The 18,941-nt window shown below is 37.5% G+C and overlaps 2 protein-coding genes across 4 annotated transcripts; both read right to left on the reverse strand.

Moving 5' to 3' along the window:
* Positions 1–3: 3 nt before the first annotated feature.
* LOC128868610 (uncharacterized) lies at positions 4–5,611 on the reverse strand. 3 transcript variants are annotated; one of them, XM_054110897.1, is made up of 4 exons: positions 5,501–5,611; positions 4,150–4,361; positions 225–389; positions 4–157 (listed from the first exon to the last, which is right to left on the reverse strand). In XM_054110897.1, exons 1-4 carry the CDS (start codon positions 5,543–5,545, stop codon positions 88–90), a joined length of 492 nt encoding a protein of 163 aa, XP_053966872.1. In that variant the 5' UTR covers positions 5,546–5,611; the 3' UTR covers positions 4–87. The 3 variants fall into 3 exon arrangements, with proteins under 3 accessions (XP_053966872.1, XP_053966871.1, XP_053966873.1); XM_054110896.1 differs by having other exon boundaries at positions 4,150–4,367; XM_054110898.1 differs by having other exon boundaries at positions 68–389; positions 4,150–4,367.
* A 7,118-nt stretch (positions 5,612–12,729) lies between these two features.
* On the reverse strand, positions 12,730–18,833 carry LOC128866988 (mediator of RNA polymerase II transcription subunit 23). Its single transcript, XM_054108071.1, has 22 exons — positions 18,668–18,833; positions 18,515–18,608; positions 18,289–18,439; positions 18,093–18,225; positions 17,849–18,016; positions 17,273–17,788; positions 17,114–17,200; positions 16,955–17,056; positions 16,802–16,902; positions 16,495–16,743; positions 16,307–16,434; positions 16,063–16,231; positions 15,822–15,997; positions 15,445–15,757; positions 15,060–15,383; positions 14,765–14,988; positions 14,614–14,696; positions 14,409–14,556; positions 13,893–14,337; positions 13,622–13,834; positions 13,417–13,557; positions 12,730–13,360 (listed from the first exon to the last, which is right to left on the reverse strand). Exons 1-22 carry the CDS (start codon positions 18,704–18,706, stop codon positions 12,901–12,903), a joined length of 4,464 nt encoding a protein of 1,487 aa, XP_053964046.1. The 5' UTR covers positions 18,707–18,833; the 3' UTR covers positions 12,730–12,900.
* Between the last annotated feature and the right edge of the window lie 108 nt (positions 18,834–18,941).

The raw sequence follows: 18,941 nt of genomic DNA on the forward strand, positions 1-18,941 counted from the left end.
ATGTATATACATAAATATATCTAACTTAAAGTGATACAGAATGAAATGAAACTTAATAAAAATCCAAATTCATTTTTAATGAATGTGCTAAGCATTGCTGTTTGGAATTTGTAGAATTTCTCCCGTTTTTTTCATTTCGCCTCTAATTTGATGGCATCTGCAAGCGCAAAATCTTCTTTTCAACTGCGAAGTACTAAGTATTGAATAGTAAGCAGAACGCCAACCTAATATAGTCAATTGTTGAGGCGATGGCGGTGCCTAATATGCGCCAACGTTCCAGGTACAGGATCAGAAAAATGTTGTACTTTTCATTGACGATGCGAAATGAGTAGAGGCGATGTAAATAGCCCAGCACATCAAGTTTCTCGGGAAAAGCTATGTCATAATGGCTGAAAAGTGGTGAGAATTAGTAGAATTTTATTTTAGTATGACTACTGTTAGCGTCAAAAGAAAGTGCACACCACCCTATGACTATTTATTTATTTTGTAATTTTAATTATTTTTTATTTTGTAAAAATATAGTTCATACTACAATAAGAACTACACAAAGTAAAGTTTCGAACTTGGAATAAAATTTGTAAAAATTGAGAAAATATTCATCAAATTTTTCGGCTATGCAGTTTGATAGATCATTGAATTTTGGTATAATAAAGTGCAAATTTCAAGTGGCTTAAAAATTGCGTTAATTTTTGACAATTTTTTGTGCTGACGGGTGCTGGGTGTTTTCTTGCATATAAAAAAAGTGGAAGAGGCGTTAAATGGAGAAAATACTCAAGTCGGCGACCGAAAAAAAATCTCAAATATCAGTGTGTTTTTTGACCTGCTTAAAATTTGCACTTTACTTGTCCTCCAGACAATTAATTTTTCAATATTTTTTTGTGAAAAACTGAGAGTATTTATTATCTTAAAATAAATTTCATATTAAATGAATATAGAAATTAAAAAAAACAAAAATGGTGGCGGTACGGCTGATCAAACGTGGCTCCTTTAATTTGCGCCGTACAATGTACAACCTCTTGTAATCGACTGAAATCAACCAGACAAAAATTGTTCATTAAAATTAAAACTTGAAGTGAAAAAGAAAAAAATACATTTTTTTTATAAACAAATTGATCAAAATGACGTTCTTACTCATTTTTCGTTCGACGCTCATCACTTCACTGACTTTAAGGGACTTTTTAGACATTCCATTAAGCTTAAAAAATTGAAAAGATATTCTTTAGATTGTAAATGAATTTTTAAAGCAAAAAAAAAATGGAAAATTTGAAAGTGCTGGAGGAGCTGCCCCCCTTAATTTTACTTACTTAAATTTAATAAGCTATAAACTTGCATACCTGAATTTTTTTCAGAAATTCTGAGTAAAAAGTATGAAATTTTGATCAAAATTTCCCGAATTCTTTAAAATTTTTGTACAAAGTTTAAAACTTTGCTCTATAGTATATGGTTTTTGTTGTAGTATGAACTGTAATTTTATAAAAAAAAATAGTTGAAATTAAAAAATAAATAAATAAAAGAGTCAAAACTTGTTAATATATGAGGTACAATTTCTTTTGACGTTGGCTATGTAATTATCGGGAGGCTAGTTTTTTTTAGTATCAGGTCAGTCCATAAGTTCGTGCGTTTTTTAGAGGTGGTTTTAAAATTAATAAAAAAATATGTTTAAAGTATTTATTAATCAATAACGTATTTTCCTTCATTATTTACAATGTCTTCCGAATGTTTAGGGAAATTTTTAAATCCCTGCTCAAATAACTTGTTTTCCTTGGAGCCAAAATACGCGTCGATATCCCTTTTTATAGCTTCTTTTGAGGAGTAGTTCTTGTTACTTATATGGGATTGAAGTCCACGGAAAAGGTGATAATCACAAGGTGCAATATCCGGAGAGTATGATGGATGCGGCATTAGCTCGTATCCGAGCTTGTTCAGCTTACCTAATGTTTGCCTTGCGGTACGAGTGAGAGGTCTTGCGTTGTCGTGGTGAAACAAAACTTTGCGTCTATTCACTAAAGACGGTCGACTCTTTTTAAGTTCCTCATTCAGGTTTGATAGCTGGTGTGAATAATAATCAGCAATTATCGTCTGGTTTGGTTCCAGAAGTTCATAATAAGCAATACCGGCCATATCCCACCAAATAGACAGGAGAGTCTTCTTGGGGTGAAGGCCATCTCTAGGGGTCGGTTCTGGTGTTTCATCTTTATCTAACCATTGGCGTTTGCGAACAGGATTATTGTTAAGGGCCCATTTTTCATTACCAGTACCGATACAGTTCAAAGAACTTTCATTTTCAACCCGTTGCAGCAGCTGAGAACACACATTCACTCTCTGCTGAAAGTTGGCGACGGAAAGTCTATGCGGAACCAATTTTCCCAGCTTTGAAACCTTTCCCAACTGAACCAGGTTCACAGGTTCCATGCGATAATTTAACCTCTGATCTATCATATCGACTGTTAAATTTGGCTCAGCTTCCACGAGTTCGAGCAAGGCGTCGGAGTTAAAGACTTCAGGACGAGCAGCGCGCGGGGCATCCTCCACGTCGCAGTTGCCACTTCGGAATTTTGAAAACCACTTTTGCCCAGTCCTTACACTCACGGTATCCTCTCCGTGGACAGTGTTTATTTCTGCAGCAGCAGTTGTTGCATTTTTACCACTTTTATAAAAAAAATACAAAATATGCCTCTTATACGCGTTCGAAGATTCCATTTTATTTTTTAACAACACGTGTTGTTGAATGCACAAAAAGAAAATATAAATAGTTCCGTTATATTCCCCGAATAATTTTTTGTATGCAAAAATCGTACAAAAGTGAAATATGTGTAAAATACGCACGAACTTATGGACTGTCCTGATATTTCAACTTTTTCGTAAAAATCAGATCTGTTTGGTATCTAGTTTGGCAAAGCAGCTTATTTGAGTTTAGCTGTTTATGATTTTAGATAAATAAACCTCGATATTTCATAAAGCATCTTATGGTAGGTATTTTAATTCAAATGCATGTTTTTAAAAATATCTAAGTCGACCTAAGTCCACATTTTACTTTAGGGAAGTTGATGATTCGATTGCAGAAGAGGAAGTGACTAAGAGATAAAGAAATGTCGTGAATTATTACCCGTTAAAGCTTTAATTTATAAAAATCTGGAATAAAAAAAATTTATTTGAGCTTGGTTTCGTTCTTCTTGCCGGAATTAGTCTACTAAATTAAAGGCTGGTTATAGCCATTGCCACCCAGATTACCGTTAGGTTGTAAGTCATGCGATCAAAATAGCCTGTTAGCGCACAATAATTCAATTTTCCATTTCACAATTCTAATAAGACTAAAACGCATAGAGCGACTTACAACAATTTGTTTCTATGAGAAGTGTGGCTCTTAGCTGCCACAAATAACATAAGCTGCCAGCGGCATGTCACTTCAATTAATATCATAAACGAGTTGAAAATTGCAGGCTTGTCTTGTTTTTCAGCACTACAGATATGTAAGTAGTTATTGAATTTTACACAAAAGAGTTACCAAGATTTTAGCTAGAAATTGAAAAGCTTGGCCTAAATCTCTTCAGGTTGTAACATCCATGTTGTTGTTATTGTAGCAGCATAAACATTCCGCATACATGTACGGGAATGCTACTGGAGAGACAGTCTTTGGCCGTTGTTGTTGTAATAGCATAAATATTTCTCATACATATACGGGGAATGCTGCTGAGGTAACAGTCCTTGGCCGGGTCATTCCGGTAACGTAGAACCACTGTCATGGATATGGTTGTATAATCTAAGGTAAGATTTATAATTTTTGCAAACACTTATGAACTAGAGAGCTGCAGTATACAAACAAAAAAGCAATAGAGCTCGTGATTAATTTTGCGCCACCTTGTATTTAATACGCATTTGTTTTTCCTCAAGATTTAAAAAATTTCCCATCACTCAAAATAATTTTTTTTATTTAGTAAAAAAGTTATTTAAAAACAAAATTGGATGATTTATTTCGCGCCACCTTGTATTTAATACGCATTTGTTTGTTCTCGAGATATAAAAATTTCCATAACTCTTAATAATTAGCAAAAGGTATTGAAAAAAAACTGGCTGATTAATTTTGCGCCACCTTGTATTTAATACTCATTTGTTTTTTCTCAAAACTTACCATACCAAATTATGACTTACTTTTCGAGTATATACTGCACCTCAGCGTACGACCAAATAAATATTACAGCTGGATATATGATGGGCAGCAATACAAATATGGCCAAGATAAAGGTGAAAGCCACTTTGAGAATGGTGGGAAAAGGTAGCGGCTGTAACCATGTGCTCACTAAATGATCGATAAATGGTTGCTGATAGTAAATTAATTTACTAAACAATGACATCTGCTTCCACTGTTTCTTATAGAAAAGAGATGAAAAATAAATTTTTGATTCTTAATTTTTATACGATTTCAGAATCCTCACAACAAATAAAACCAACTTCTACGAACCATATCAGTAAGAAAGCAACACAAAAAAATTTACAAAAGTAGTTTTTGGGGCTCGGATGAATCCAAAATGTGCATACATTTATACAGCAATCGAAACAGTGTTCGAAGCTTTAGGCCACCACCACGGCTAGTTTCACAGTACCACCAGAATGCATAGGTGTAGAGCATCCAAGTACTCTTACTAGGGCTGGGCCGGTAGATAACGAATTATTCGAGTGATTATCGTCACTCACCTATCTGCCGTCTGGATCTCGACGTCCAAGATTCAAGAACTCCACACTCTACAACTAACAATAAATGTACTCGTATGTATATGTATTTCTAACTTGTTAGTGTGTTGCATTATACGGAACAAACATTAATATCTCTACATACATACGTTGTGTGAGTATTAAATAACGGGACTGACGCAGCAAAACCACTTATTTTTAATTTTTCAATATACATACGTCCTGCTTCTATTCTTAAAATATTCCATGCTGTTGTGCATGTAAAATCCCGCCTAGCACTTCTTAAATTCCAAAAAAAAAATGTATATTCCATGCAAATCTATTATTCTTCGAAACTATGCTGCAAACCTTTTGTTCGCACCTTCAGGATGCGTACCGTTGTTGTTTGTAGTAGCATCAACATTTCCCATAAATGTACGAAGAATGCCTTTCGAGTGAGAGTTATGGGTCTGATATAAAATGACTCGGCATCCCAGTATCGCAGAACCGACTCTTATAGGAACGAGGAAGCGTGCTGTCTTCTTTTCGGGCGCTCCGTGCTTGAATCATATTCAACCTCTTTTCGGTCATCTTGAAAACATTCATTGTCATACATTTGTGGGACAAACTATAAATTCAGTCTATTTGCTGAACTTAACATTTTTCTATAGCAGCGCCAGATTCGTTATTTGATAGCCATGCATGATTCAATTGTTAATTATTATTTATTACTGAACCATATTTGATAGCCATGTATTCATGTATGTATGTACAATTAAAGCAAACAAAAACAAAAGCAAAAAATTGCTGTCTGTTAACTTCAATTACTCACAATTTTTCGTTGATGTAAGGGTTTATACCAAATCTTTCGATACATCTGCTTAAACCATTTTTAAACCACAAAATAACTAAAATTGCGTGCTATGTAAACAAAAATATGTAAATAAATAAATATTGATTGATTTATGAATGTAAATAAATATAGTTTTTGAAACGAAAAGTCAGTTAAAATAAAAAGTACTGAAATCTCTTGCGAATGAAGTGAATTCTCTTTTTGTTCCTTTGTGCCTTGTACCTTTTTTAAAACGGATAAGTTTACTTAGTTATGCAAAATATTAGCGTAAAGAAAATTTAATCTCAGCTGGATCACAGCCTACGTTATAGAGATAAGCCTGACTCCTACATTTTCCTTCCTTTATGAACAATATGAATAGGAGGAGCTATTGAAACGAGCATTAATTAAATAATTATATAAATAACAAATAAAATAAATAAAGCGCTAAGACCCTTTACTCGTCTGTGGCTTGGCCATACAATTACAAGGTCTACCACTCGAAGTGTAACCAACTTCAGGTCGCTCGGGCAGCTGATACACGGTTATAGAGGTGGTCATCAAAAGACTGCAACGTCAAAAAGTGAAGAAGCGACTAGAGCAAAATCCCCGACGAAGTGCCAATCGAATGGCAAAAGAACTGAAAAAATCTTACCGTACCATCCGCTGCATACTGAAAAATCATCTCAAAATCAAGCCTTACAAGACCCAAAAGGTGCATGATCTCACAACAAAGCAGCAACAAGTCAGACTTGAGAGAACAAAGGAGTTGCTTCGCTTGACCGAAAGCGGTCACTTTCCGTACATTGTGTTTTCTGACGAGACAATTTTTCAAATTGAGCAATTCGTAAACTCCCAAAACAATAGGGTTTATTTGACCGACCGTTCATACGAGAATTTGAGTCATCGATTGGCCACCAGGAGGCAGCACCCGCCACAGGAAATGGTTTGGGCGCTGTAACCGCAGATGGGCGCTCTCCAATCGTGTGTCATTGAGCCTGGTGTCAAAGTAAATGCGAAATATTATCGGGAAAGTATTCTGGAGGTTGCTTAGAAGCCGTGGGCAGACAAACATTTCGGTGGCAGGCCATGGACGTTTCAATAGGACTCGACACCTTTGAATGAACCAACAATGGTTAAAAAACAACGTACCGAACTTCATAACATCCACACAATGGCTCTCAAACTCATCAGACGCGAATCCGATAGATTATTCTCTTTTGGTCATTTAGGAGAGCAAGTTCCGAACTCACCAGTCTCGAGGCGCTGAAAAAAGCATTTGTCCACGAGTGGGCCGAAATACCTGCAAGTCGCATTTGAGCAGCTTCCGATTCGTTTCTGGACCGTCTCAAGGTAAAAGGTAGTCATATCGAGCAAAAGTAAATTAATTCTTAATTTTGTATTATTTTCCGACATTTTTTACTTTGAATTGAATAAAAGTAATATTCCAAACTAAATTTATGGCCTTTATAATTGGTTACACTCCGAGTGCCGGACCCTGTATAACCCATGCCAATCTAGTACAATGATCTTGTGCAGTGCGACATTTTTCCGTTCTACGTGGAAACCCCAACGCCTGGGTATATCCTAATCTGTCCCTCACTAGGTTAACGTCGACAAGAGATTTTGGATCCCATTCAGATGATAAAAAATCCCACCGTTAAAAATGTGCAATTAATGTATAACTTTCGGAAAGAGGTTGATCTGCTCAGACGAATTTGAAAGAATTGCTTGCCTTTTTCGCTTCAGTTGCATAGGACAGCTGAATGCCTCTGTCGCCAGTGCTGCGAGTAGATTTTTTTGTAGAATATTTAATTTATTGTATAAATAATTAAGAAACAATAAATATTATTATTATTATATATAAGAAAAGTAGAGGAGATCCACTACTTTACATTTAAATGGAGCACTAGTGTAAATACCTTCGGCTCGCTTGTTAATGAGTTTACCAGAGTAACAATAAATAGTATTAATATCTTACATTATACGCTATTAGACAATTAACTCTAAATTAACTTCCTAAGCTCAGCTAACGTAAGGTACTTGTTGATGTTCTTGATGGATTCGGAGTCATAGCTTTTCAGGGCATCGGAAGGGGTGTTGTAACCGAAGACGTTGAATCTTATTGTTGAAAAATGTTGACAATTATCGAGCAAGTGGATGACCGAGATTGAACCGCTGTTGCAAAATGGACACTGTGGAGGTGGAAGACCCTTAAGGAGATGGTTATGCGTTGCTGTCGTATGACCAATTCGTAGGCGGGAGAAATTTCTAAGATCGTTACAGTTTATTCCCCTCGGGAAGGTGGAGTTTAATGCTGAGTAGTGGTGCCGGAAATTATTCCACTCAGAAAGTTTGGCTTTGAAAAATTTTGCTTCTGAAAGCCTAAAAACATCTTCTTTGAGAATCACGTTCAAGGCGATAAGTGGTTGATTTGCTGCCAGTCTTGCTCTTTCATCAGCGGCTTCATTGCCAGGTATTCCTACGTGGCTTGGAACCCACATGATTTTGATTAAATTATTTCCACCAGCTAAAACGTTGCGGATCGTTGAGATGATAAAGTTGCTTTTTGGTATGTTGGTTACTAAACGAATGGTGGACATGCTGTCAGTACATATATTTTTCACCAGTTCGAAGAGCATACTGCGTTGCCAGCAGAACGGCATTTGCTTCTGCAGTAAAAACCGAGCAGAAGTTTAGTAGATGACCAGCTGAAATTGTGTTATGGTCGGAGTCTACTACCGCAAAGGCTGTGGTGGAAACAGTTTTAGTCCCGTCCGTATACAAAAATTTCCATCCTTGTTCTTTTAGATTTGAGGCAAGTTGTTCGAAGGCTTGACGGTAAACTGTAGGAGGAGTTGTACTTTTCTTAAAAGAATGCATGTCTAGGTACAGCAGACTATTAAACTGGAACCATGCCACAGGACTTTTGTAATCGAATTTCTCTGGTTTGATAGGAATACCTAGTTCATTCGCAGCATTTAAACATCTCATAATCGTTGACGGTCGATATCCGTGTTTTTTCCTTCTGCTTGCCGAATAAACCGCCTTGAGCAATACTGCATTCTTGCACCGAAGGAGCTTTGGGATCAATTTGATGGTGTTGGCAGTAGCTCTCTCTTCGATGGTTGGAAGACCAGCTTCTGTCAAAGTGCAAATAACCGGTGAGGTCGGGAAGGCACGTATGCTTCTCGTGGCTGCGGTGTGGTATGGAGGCAGAATGAGCTTAACATTGTTTTTCGCACAGTGCCCATAGATCGGTAGGCCATAGTCGATTTTGGATAAGAGTAGCGCTTTGGTCGCATTGATGAGCGATGCTGGATGGACAAGACAGTGTTTCGACGATAAGTATTTGATTATATCTAATCTTTTAACTAGAGCTAGTCTAAGGTATTTACAATGACTTTTGAAAGTTAGCTTAGAATCAAATATAATACCAAGAATTTTTAAAGTGCTACATAACAATAGGTTAACATTATTGAAAGATAGGTTCATCGGTGGACACATTTTCTTATTGCATATATGAAAGTTTCTGCTTTTATTAAACGATATTTTGGCCCCAGACGTATTTGACCAGTTTGTTAATTCCGATAAAATTTGTATGAAATCATTCTGTACCACCGATAAATCTTTACATTTAGAGGAGAGAAGTAAATCATCGGCATATATTATGTGGTTAATTCTTTTATGCGTCGATATAATTTTGTTTATGTCGTCAAATGCAATAATGAAGATGATAGTGGTGACCCCTGTGGGATACCATTAAAAAGTTTGTATGTGTTTGAATATTTATTATTAACTTTGACTGAAAATAGACGGCAAGTAAGGAAGTTTTTGACAAAGTTATATATTTTTTTACCGATTTTCCAAGACGCAAGATTTCGAAGAATGGCATGCGGACCGATTCTTTCGTAGGCTTTCTCGAAATCAATACTAAGAACAGATACGTGGTTTTTTGTGGAAAGGGCAAAAGTGACAAAATGTTCAAAAATAAGTAAGGCGTCCATCGTTCCCTGGCCTTCCTTGAACGCTACTTGATGGGCATCAAATAGTTTGTTTGAATGTGCGAACCATACAATGCGGTTAGCAACAATCTTCTCTAGTGTTTTGCTTAAACATGACAAAAGTGATATAGGTCTATAATCAGAAGCAGTAGTTCCGCATTGAGACGATTTTGGAATGGGAAGTACTAGTGCATTCTTCCACGTGTGTGGGAGGGTGCCTTGGCTTAGGATGGCGTTGTACAGGTTGACTAATCGAGTTTTGACTACCGATGGTAAGTTTTGCAGCAATGAATATGAAATACGGTCACGGCCTGGGGTTTTACCTGACATGGAATTCATAGTAACTTCAAACTCGAAAATGGTAATAGGGGACTCAATTTTTTGGGCTGAAGGTGATGGAGAGTTATTAACGTACTTTTCTATTAGAGTTAGATTTTTCTCGGCAACAAAATTAGGGTGGAAATTGGAGTCCTTTGAATAGCTTGACCAAACTGAGCCAAAATGATTTGCCATGTCCGCAGACGAGTTGATGGGGCCATGAGGGGTGTCTAATACTTTGATGGATAAGGGGGAGAAAGTACCCGAAAGCATCTTTATATTAGACCAAATTTTTCTGGGGCTGCAATCTGGGGTTATTGTACTAGTTAACACCTCTAAGCTTTGTCTCTTTGCGTCTTTCAGTTTTTTTTTTAAATAAGCGTTACTTTTTTTGTATTCCAATAGATTGGAAAGGGAACGATGCCTCTTATAATTATGCCAAAGGGTTTGTTTTTTGTTACGTAAAGAAGAAAGAAATTGAGACCAATAAGGCACCATGGTTTTGTGAAATTTGTTTTGTGTTTGGGGAATAGATAGGTGAGCAGCTGTACGAATAGTTTTAGTTATATTGTTGGCCTCTTTGCTGATCGTAGATGATTGGTTGTACTTAAACGACGTTACAGTTGCCGTACGTTGGAAAAGTTCCCAGTTCGCCTTTTGTGTTATAAACTTTGGTTTAGGGGTCCCTGGATTGGACAAGGCGGCTACAACTTTAGTGAGAAGGTAGAAATGATCACTGCCGTGGAGAAAAGGCGAAGTGGAACAAGAGAGTTTTGGGGCCAAGCTCGCCGAGCACATGCTAACGTCTACATGGGTAAATGTCTGGTGAGTTGAGAAATGAGTTGTAGTTATTTAGAAGGATGAAATCCTCTACTATTTTGCCCCTGGAGTTATCCGAAGGTGATCCCCAAAGGGGGCTCCACGCGTTCAAGTCACCGATCAAGAGTATATCTGTAGTAATACTAGAGGTTATGTCTAGAAGCATTTTTAGATTAAAAGGTTGTTGCGGAGGAATATAGACAGAAACGACAGTAAATTTGAAACCTAAATTGACTTCGACGGCAATGACTGACAACGGGGATATAATGTCTAATAATTTGTGGGGCGTTCCTTTTTTTACCATGACGCATATGCCTTGCTTTGAGGTAGCGTTATGGGGCAGGTTATGAAAGTAGCTATGAAACGAATTCGAAATAGGCGCAGACCTATTGAAGGGGATGTGAGTTTCCTGCAGGCAAACTATAGATGGAGATAAGTCTTTAATTAGTAGTTTTAATTCATTTAAACTGTTATAAAGTCCATGGATATTCCAATGAAGTATATCAAAGGTCATCAATGGAGTTACTAAACCTATCTGATCTTTCGCTTTCAGAGTCAGAGGTCATCCGTTTTGAAGAGAAATAGCGGTTTTGATTTAAAAGTTCCTGGGTTAAACGAGTGATAGGCGAAGAGATTGCAGAATTAGAGATCGGTTGTGATTGCACAGTGTTGCTTGAAGTAGTTGTTATATTAATGGAAGTTGAAGGTTGAGATATGTTGGATGATTTACTTGGTGATGGGGAGAAAGTAGGTGAGTTAGAAGTGGTGTTGCTTGATGAAGCTGTTAGATTAATGGAAGTTGAAGATTGATCAACATTAGATGATTGACTTGATTGTAGGGAGAGAGAAGATGAGTTGTAGTTCATTTGATCATTGGTATTTGCTGGCTTAACGATATTTTTGCTTGAACTCGAAGTGGTATGTTCTTGCTGGAGTAGTAATACGTTCTTGCTAGTGTTTGTTTCTGTTACTGGTTGAATGATTTTGTTGCTGGATGTGACACCAGCGAAAGAAAAGTGAGCTGAGGTAGAGGGAAGTTGAGAAGAGTAAAACTCTCTCGCTTGCTTCAATGTGCATTTACGTTGGGTTTTTATTTTAAGGATTTCCTTTTGTTGCAAAAATTTTGGGCATTTATTGTAGCTGGATGGATGTTCTTCATGGCAGTTTGCGCACCTTATGCGTGAACACTCTAAGTCTGGATGAGGGGAGAGGCTACATACTTGACACAATGGAGCATTATTGCAATGTTTTTTAGTATGACCTAAATACTGGCAAGACTTACAACGCATCGGATTCGGAAAATATTCCCTCACCTTAACTTTATACCAAGATATGTTGATGGTTTCTGGAATTCTGAAAGCATCAAAAGTAAGAAGGATGACTCCGCTTGGTGTTGCTTTGTTATCAACTATCCTAGTGAATTTGAAACAACTTACTACACCCTCCGTTGATAGTTCTTTTACGATTTCCTCATCAGGAAGAGACTTGAGAAAAGGAGCGAAGACCGTCCCTTTCACGAAGTTGAGGTTATCGTGGTATTTGCATGTGATATCGCATATTCCTGGAAGTTGTTTGGCAGCTATAAATTTTTCTGCAGTATGCTTGTCTTTGACCAGTAGTAAAGGGTTTCCATCTCTCAGTTCTGAAATTTTTTCTATGTTTTTGCTTAACACGTTTAACGATTTTTGCACTGCGAAGCATGAATAATGCGATAGGGGCTTCTGATAATTAGTAGAAGAAACAACAATGTATTTTGGGGTGGATATTGTTTTGTTAAGATCTGGAAGATCAGGAAAATCGTCGAATTCAATTGGACGTTTTTTCTTCCGTTTGGGGGAGGACGCTAAGGTAGCGAACCTATTATCCCCTAAATTATGCGCCCCGGGGGGCATTCTGTCACTGTTTAATAGAAATAAATTAAGCACGTGGTACACTTGAAAATAAGCAAATGGAAAAAACCAAACGTAAGAGTGTAGTTGTTGGGATATAACTGCACCGCGAATGAAGGAACTCAGAGAACACTATCGAAACACAACCGTATGCTACGAATGTTAGTCGATGACTGCGAAACAATAAATAAATAAAGAGTTTAGATGAGTTCTGCACAGTGGCAGGACATAAATCTCGATTGTTCCGACAACGAAAATCGTACCTTATTTATTTCTTAATATACAAATACAATCACTTCTCATACACTTTTATGAGCTGCTATCAAATGTCTCTACTTACTAATTTTAAGTATTTGCGCACAAACTATATTCAATAACGCGGTGGCATATTTTGCATAAAATATTGCATTTGTTGTGGCTGATGTTGTCCCATGTTTCCAGCCATATGTTGTTGCTGCTGCTGCTGATGTTGTTGTTGCTGTTGCTGTTGTGCCATTAAATTGTAATTAGTCATTTGCGCATGATTTCCAGGCGCGCTACCACTATTACCACCGCCACCTACTCCACCCATTGTCACATTTTGTTGCAATTGTTGTTGTTGCTGCTGCTGTTGTTGCGTTGGTTGTTGTGCATTGCCACTAGCCTGCATTTGCACTTGTTGCTGTTGCTGCTGACTCTGAGCGTTGACCATACTCGATTTTTGTTGTTGTTGCTGTTGTTGGAGCTGTTGAGCTTGATGTTGTGCGACAGCAGTAAGCTGTTGTTGTGTTGTCGTTTGATGTTGCTGTTGTTGTTGCTGCTGCTGCTGCTGCGCTATAGGCATATTGAGACTGCAAGAGCAAAATGTGAAGTTTCGCGATAAATGAATGTCTATGGGTGCACTTACTTCTTCTCGGTGTTGATATCTTCGATATTCAAACGCGTTATAAAACGTAGTCGCAATTGCAAAGCAGGTCGTAAACGCTTGATGATCACTTCTGATTCGTTTTTGATGACATTACCGACATGAATATATTTGATGTGGTAGCTGAAATTGGAAAGACTCGCTTGAAAGGATGCAACATTTATTTATATGCAACTCGAATACTTACAGAAAATCGCATATAGTATCTATGTACTCGAGTGGGGCAGGCCCGTGCGCTTTGTCTACCACATCGAGCATTTCGTATATCATTATTGCAATGCCTGCCACAGTGTTGGGCTTCTCTAAATCGATACGCTGCAAAAATGGACCAAATACATGACACAGGAAAACCAGCTGTTGCTCAGTGCGCACACACGGCTTCAACTTATCAGCGATATACCTAAGCAAGCGAACGATTAAAATAAATAAGTTTGTGGCAAAATAAAACTCTGACTCACTTGGTCATTGACGCTAATTTAAAACCACCCATATGATGGAAAATGGAGTGCGCTACGGCCAGTATTAAGACATAATTCTTTTCAATCATTGATTCGCAAACGGTCTTGAAATTAAACAGTTCAAAAGCCGAAAAACGGTAATTCCATTTCACCATTTTAGGGGCATTTAATGCGTCTTGCAAACGATCATAGATAACACTCCAGTGTGTCTCGGGTAATGCGGCTAATATAATACCCACAGCATTGATGTAGTTATGTATCTCCTTTTGAGGTATCAACGAATAACCTTTGACAATGACATCTACAACATTGTTTGCCACAATTGACGGCGCGATTGGCAAACTGAGCAACTCAACACACGTGACATATAGCGCATGGGCTGGTGCATTGGGGAACTCATTGAAACGCCAATCGGTATTGAAGAAGAGATTTTTGCCCGTTATCGCTGCAATGAATCGGAAAGGTGAGAATTAGCATAAATTGTTGACTTCTACATATCAAAAAAAAGTAACCTACTATCAGAAAGACGCCGCACCAAGTTGATATAGTAATTTAGTTCTGGATTCCACAGCAACTCCTGATTTTGCATAAATATTTTATATGGTTCACTAACACACCAATTCGGTGGACGTATGTCGCAAAAGGCACCAGTAATGGCGCTGACCTGAAAAGTTTGAAATTAAAATAATTGCATTTTTTTTGTTGCTCTGCTGATGCTTACCAATTTCTTTTTAAGCGATGGTCGTTCACGCAAAATACGTTCATAGAAATGCAAGGTGTTGTATAAATATGTAATGGGACGATCTATGCAGTAAAATATAAAACATTAATCGCAATTTTTCGCGCGCTACAAATATGTCTCATATACGCACCATGAAATTTGTACAAAATACTTAGATGATCCAATATCACTTCACATATTTGGTGCACATGTTGTATGGGCAGTTCAATAAAGCGATGCACAACAATGTCCAATACCGGCAAAAATCTTAGACAAACATTTGAGAAATATACGGGCAATGGTGGATGAGAGGCCGATTCATCAGGCGCGAATTTTTCGGGGTACTTCTGATGAAATGACAAGTGTTTCTCATGCCTGAAAATGGCCAAAAGGGACATTGACAATTTTTACATTTTATATTACAGTAATAGCATTAATAAGTCTACCAATTATTCTGCTTCCAATGATCGGGATGATTCTCTTTGCAAAACTCCTGTATGCGATTGCGCAACTCCGATGTCTTCAATAGCAGCAATTGTATTATGAGGAAGCACACCTGTGCCTCATTGCCCTCTTGCGTGCGCAATGCCAAGCACAGTACAACTCGATCAATTGTTACGATATTGTATTTCCAAATCATATTGTTGATGGTGTCCACACATTTGTGTATGAAATCTTTGCCATTACTATTGGCCACTTCACCGACTAAGTAGTCGCATAACTTGCGTAAATGGGCTGATAATGCACGTGCGCTAATCCCCTCCAAGATTCTGTAATGGATTTTGTTTAAAACTGTGCAAAGTTGTTGCAAATTAGTCACGCATTATTTACTTGTATGCCACCGGACTGACGTTTTCAGTTTCCCAAATCATTTTGAAGAGCAGGCAAAGGAAGAGTGGGTTGGTACTGGGCCGTATAAAATGATTCATGATATCGTTGTCATTTGACATTGAGGTCCAGTTACGATATTCTTCCTCCACTGACTTTTTAAGTAGTTGTTTATTCTCTAAGGGATGATTATTTTGCACGAAAAATTCGTTCAACGCAGGCGGGAAACAGGCTAGAGAATGTGAGGCCCAAGAATGTGGCGTGTTTTGCATAATAATACTGAGTAGCTCTTTGCACCAAGGCTGCAGTTCATCGCCTGTGTGTAAGAGGAGAGTATTGTGTAAGCTTAAAAATATATATATCGAATTTTAATAACTTACCGAGTCCAGTCATGTGCATTGATCGTGCCAGCGTTAGTATGAGCACGCGATTCAGTTCTTCACTTTCGCTCGACGCCACAGAACCAGGTGGCTTCTCACTGAAATAACGCGACATTTGCGGCTGCATTTCAACTGAGCCCAAGCCAGTGATAAGGCGCAAAGCCGTCGACTCAAAGCTAAACCGAATTTTTTAATTTTAAAATTGTAAGTTAATATTTTTAATACTGCGAATATAACATACCACAAATTTAGCTGCATTTTGTTGGTTTGCGGCGAAACGACCGTACAGTGCGAAAGTAGCTGTAAACGGTATTGTGTTGGTATGTGATGTAAGCGATATAGAAACATTTCCAGTAGCGTATGCAATATACCCCAGGCTTGGTGTTTGAATACAGCGGGTAGTAATTGTTCTACAAAACCAAAAAAAAATTATATAATAATTGTAATACGACAGATATAGAAATTGGATATTTGAAATAACTTACGCAAGAACCCTTTAATGCCCAAAGATTCGATTTCAGTGTAAACGAGCAACCGTGCATAGGTTTCGACTAAAGCCGGCGCTGGTATGGAACTCTTTGCCTGCGCTTGTTTAATCATTTGCGTAAAAAAACTGCAACTCATACATTTAATGCATTTATTCTAATTTGTAGAAAACTTATTTTCATGTTACCTGTGTATGAGCGACATTTTGCTGTGCACAGTCAAGCTATCCAAAACCACCATAGAGAATGGCGCCGAGGGTACTTGACCACCCGCTGCAGTTTTGGCATTGCCATTCAACGCCTCGGTTAGTATATTCATTGGACGTGAAAAATACTCTTGATTAGTTGAATAGGCATTACAAATAAGTATAATACGAAAATCATTGCCCAAATTCATAGACATCATTGTGTTCGGCATAACTAGGTGTTGTAGGAAACTGTAAATATGCAAAGTAATTATTTGGCGTACAATACAAGTCTAGTAGAGAGACATACTCATGATGGTTTTTCAATGCAATCGGCAATGGTCTATTAATATTCATATTTTCCAGCCTAGCTTTTTTCATCAGGTGTATCCAAATGCATATGGGTGCCATCTGTAATTAATTAGTAGTGAAATTTATTTCTCCATAGTTTTTCTTTAATTACCTGACGCAATAATGAGGATTTCGTGCAATCTGGTAATTTTAAAGGCTCCTGCTCGGGGTAAAGCAAGTCAAATAGTTTGAATGTAGGTAGAAAATTCGCTATCTATAAATGCAATAAATTAGTTTTTGCCTTGTTTTCTGAACTTTTAGTGCTACGTACTGGATTTTTTTGTATGCTGCCAGAAATGAATTGCAAGAGTATCCACATAAGCTGATCGCGTCCCTTTCGCAACTCCTTCTTGGAAAGCTACAATAAATTAATGAAAGCAAATGTGAATTGGGAAAAATTATTTGTATATTTTAATTTGATCGATTTTACCTTCTCATACAATGCCGTCACTATGTGTGAGAAACTTACAAACTGGAAAAGCACAAAGTAAATAAGCTGTGACGATAGATGCAGCCATACCCATTCGTTCATGGAAGTTTGCTCTTCGTATACATTAAAACTACTGCCCATCATAGAGTCATTGCTCTCAGTCATTTCCATTGCCGATATGATCAAATTCACTAATTGCTCTTCAAGGGCATTGCAACGTTGCTTTTGTTGCTTCTGCAAACTCATCATGACAGATACCATTTCTTTGGAGTATGGTTGATCAAGCACGTAACGTAAAAGTTTGGTTTGTTCCTCTAGCAGATCCGCGTCGTATGGCAGATTACCTTTAAAAACGAAACGTAATGTATTCGGATCTAATTTCCAAGAATTCATCATATGATCCGCATAACCAAAGCACTCAACAATAGGCAACATATGCGAGTGGCCAATGATAGAGACCATTTGTGCGGTTCTACGGAATTCCTCCATGAAATCAGTCATCATTTTATTAATTGTCTGAAAGTTTATGCCGTGCGATTTTAATTATTGTTAAGAAAACTGGTAAATAACAATTACCCAATGGTATGGTGGTGGCTTCATTATTTCATTGGCAATAAAGTAACCCGGCAGTAAGCAGTTATTCCGATCAAATATATAGTTCAACGTATCCCTCAAAGCCTGCAACTGTGGTAAGAAACAGACGTTTATGTTCACGGGGAAGGTTTGAGCCTTGTCACGACACATCTGAAAGATTTTTTCATATCACTGTAAGGTATATATAGAATGAACCAATTAACGTTCCGTTTCTCTGTATGCATACCTTCATTATTTCACGCACTCCCTTATAGTCTACAAGCGATAGCACGCGCTTAATTATTTTGAAACTTTCGACCCAAAAGTTTGCATTTTCATATACTAATCTATCGCAAAGCAAAATCTTATCACACAGCATTCTGCAAGTAAATGTAAAATAATTATATGCAACTAAGGAAAAGCAATTCGTTAGACATTATTACCTTGCTGTTATAGCATGTGTCTCCGCCAGTTTGCTTAATGTATTCATTAGCACACGTAGGTGTGATATATTCGTGGCTGTTGCTGCACGTTGCAAATACTGCCTCACCAAACCCTCTTTGTTATCCTGAGGCACATCTTCGAATTTACGCACTATTGTTTTATGAAAAAGCAACCTTTTTAATTCACATCCATCCCAATCTATCTTATATAGTTTGGACTACTCACAAATGCATTCGGTAAATGAACTCGCCTTGTCCTCTTCGGCATTCGACTTATACACAATAACACTGAGGAACGCTTCCTCAATTGGCTCCACTTTCTGTGAAATATATAAAAAACACTTGTAAACATGCACACAAGGTAGCTCAATATACTTACAAGGAAACTGTTAACTGCTTCTAATATTTCCGTGTCCATTTCTCTCTTGTTTCAGATAATTAATAGTCGTTCTATTAAAATAAATATTTTTTCTAACGAAAAACAATAAAAAGCGTCCTGTAGACCTGTAGACCGGCTACGTAAACAAACAGATGTTGCATATCGGCAAAATTTTTTGTTATAGTGCGACCAGTGCTGCCATATGTCGTTTTTGAACGCCACGATAAAATACATAAAAACTTACACAATTTAGAATGGTGCGACTGTATTCAAA

Source organism: Anastrepha ludens, chromosome 6, assembly GCF_028408465.1.
Source record: "Anastrepha ludens isolate Willacy chromosome 6, idAnaLude1.1, whole genome shotgun sequence".
In the NCBI taxonomy this organism is placed as follows: Eukaryota; Metazoa; Arthropoda; class Insecta; order Diptera; family Tephritidae; genus Anastrepha; species Anastrepha ludens.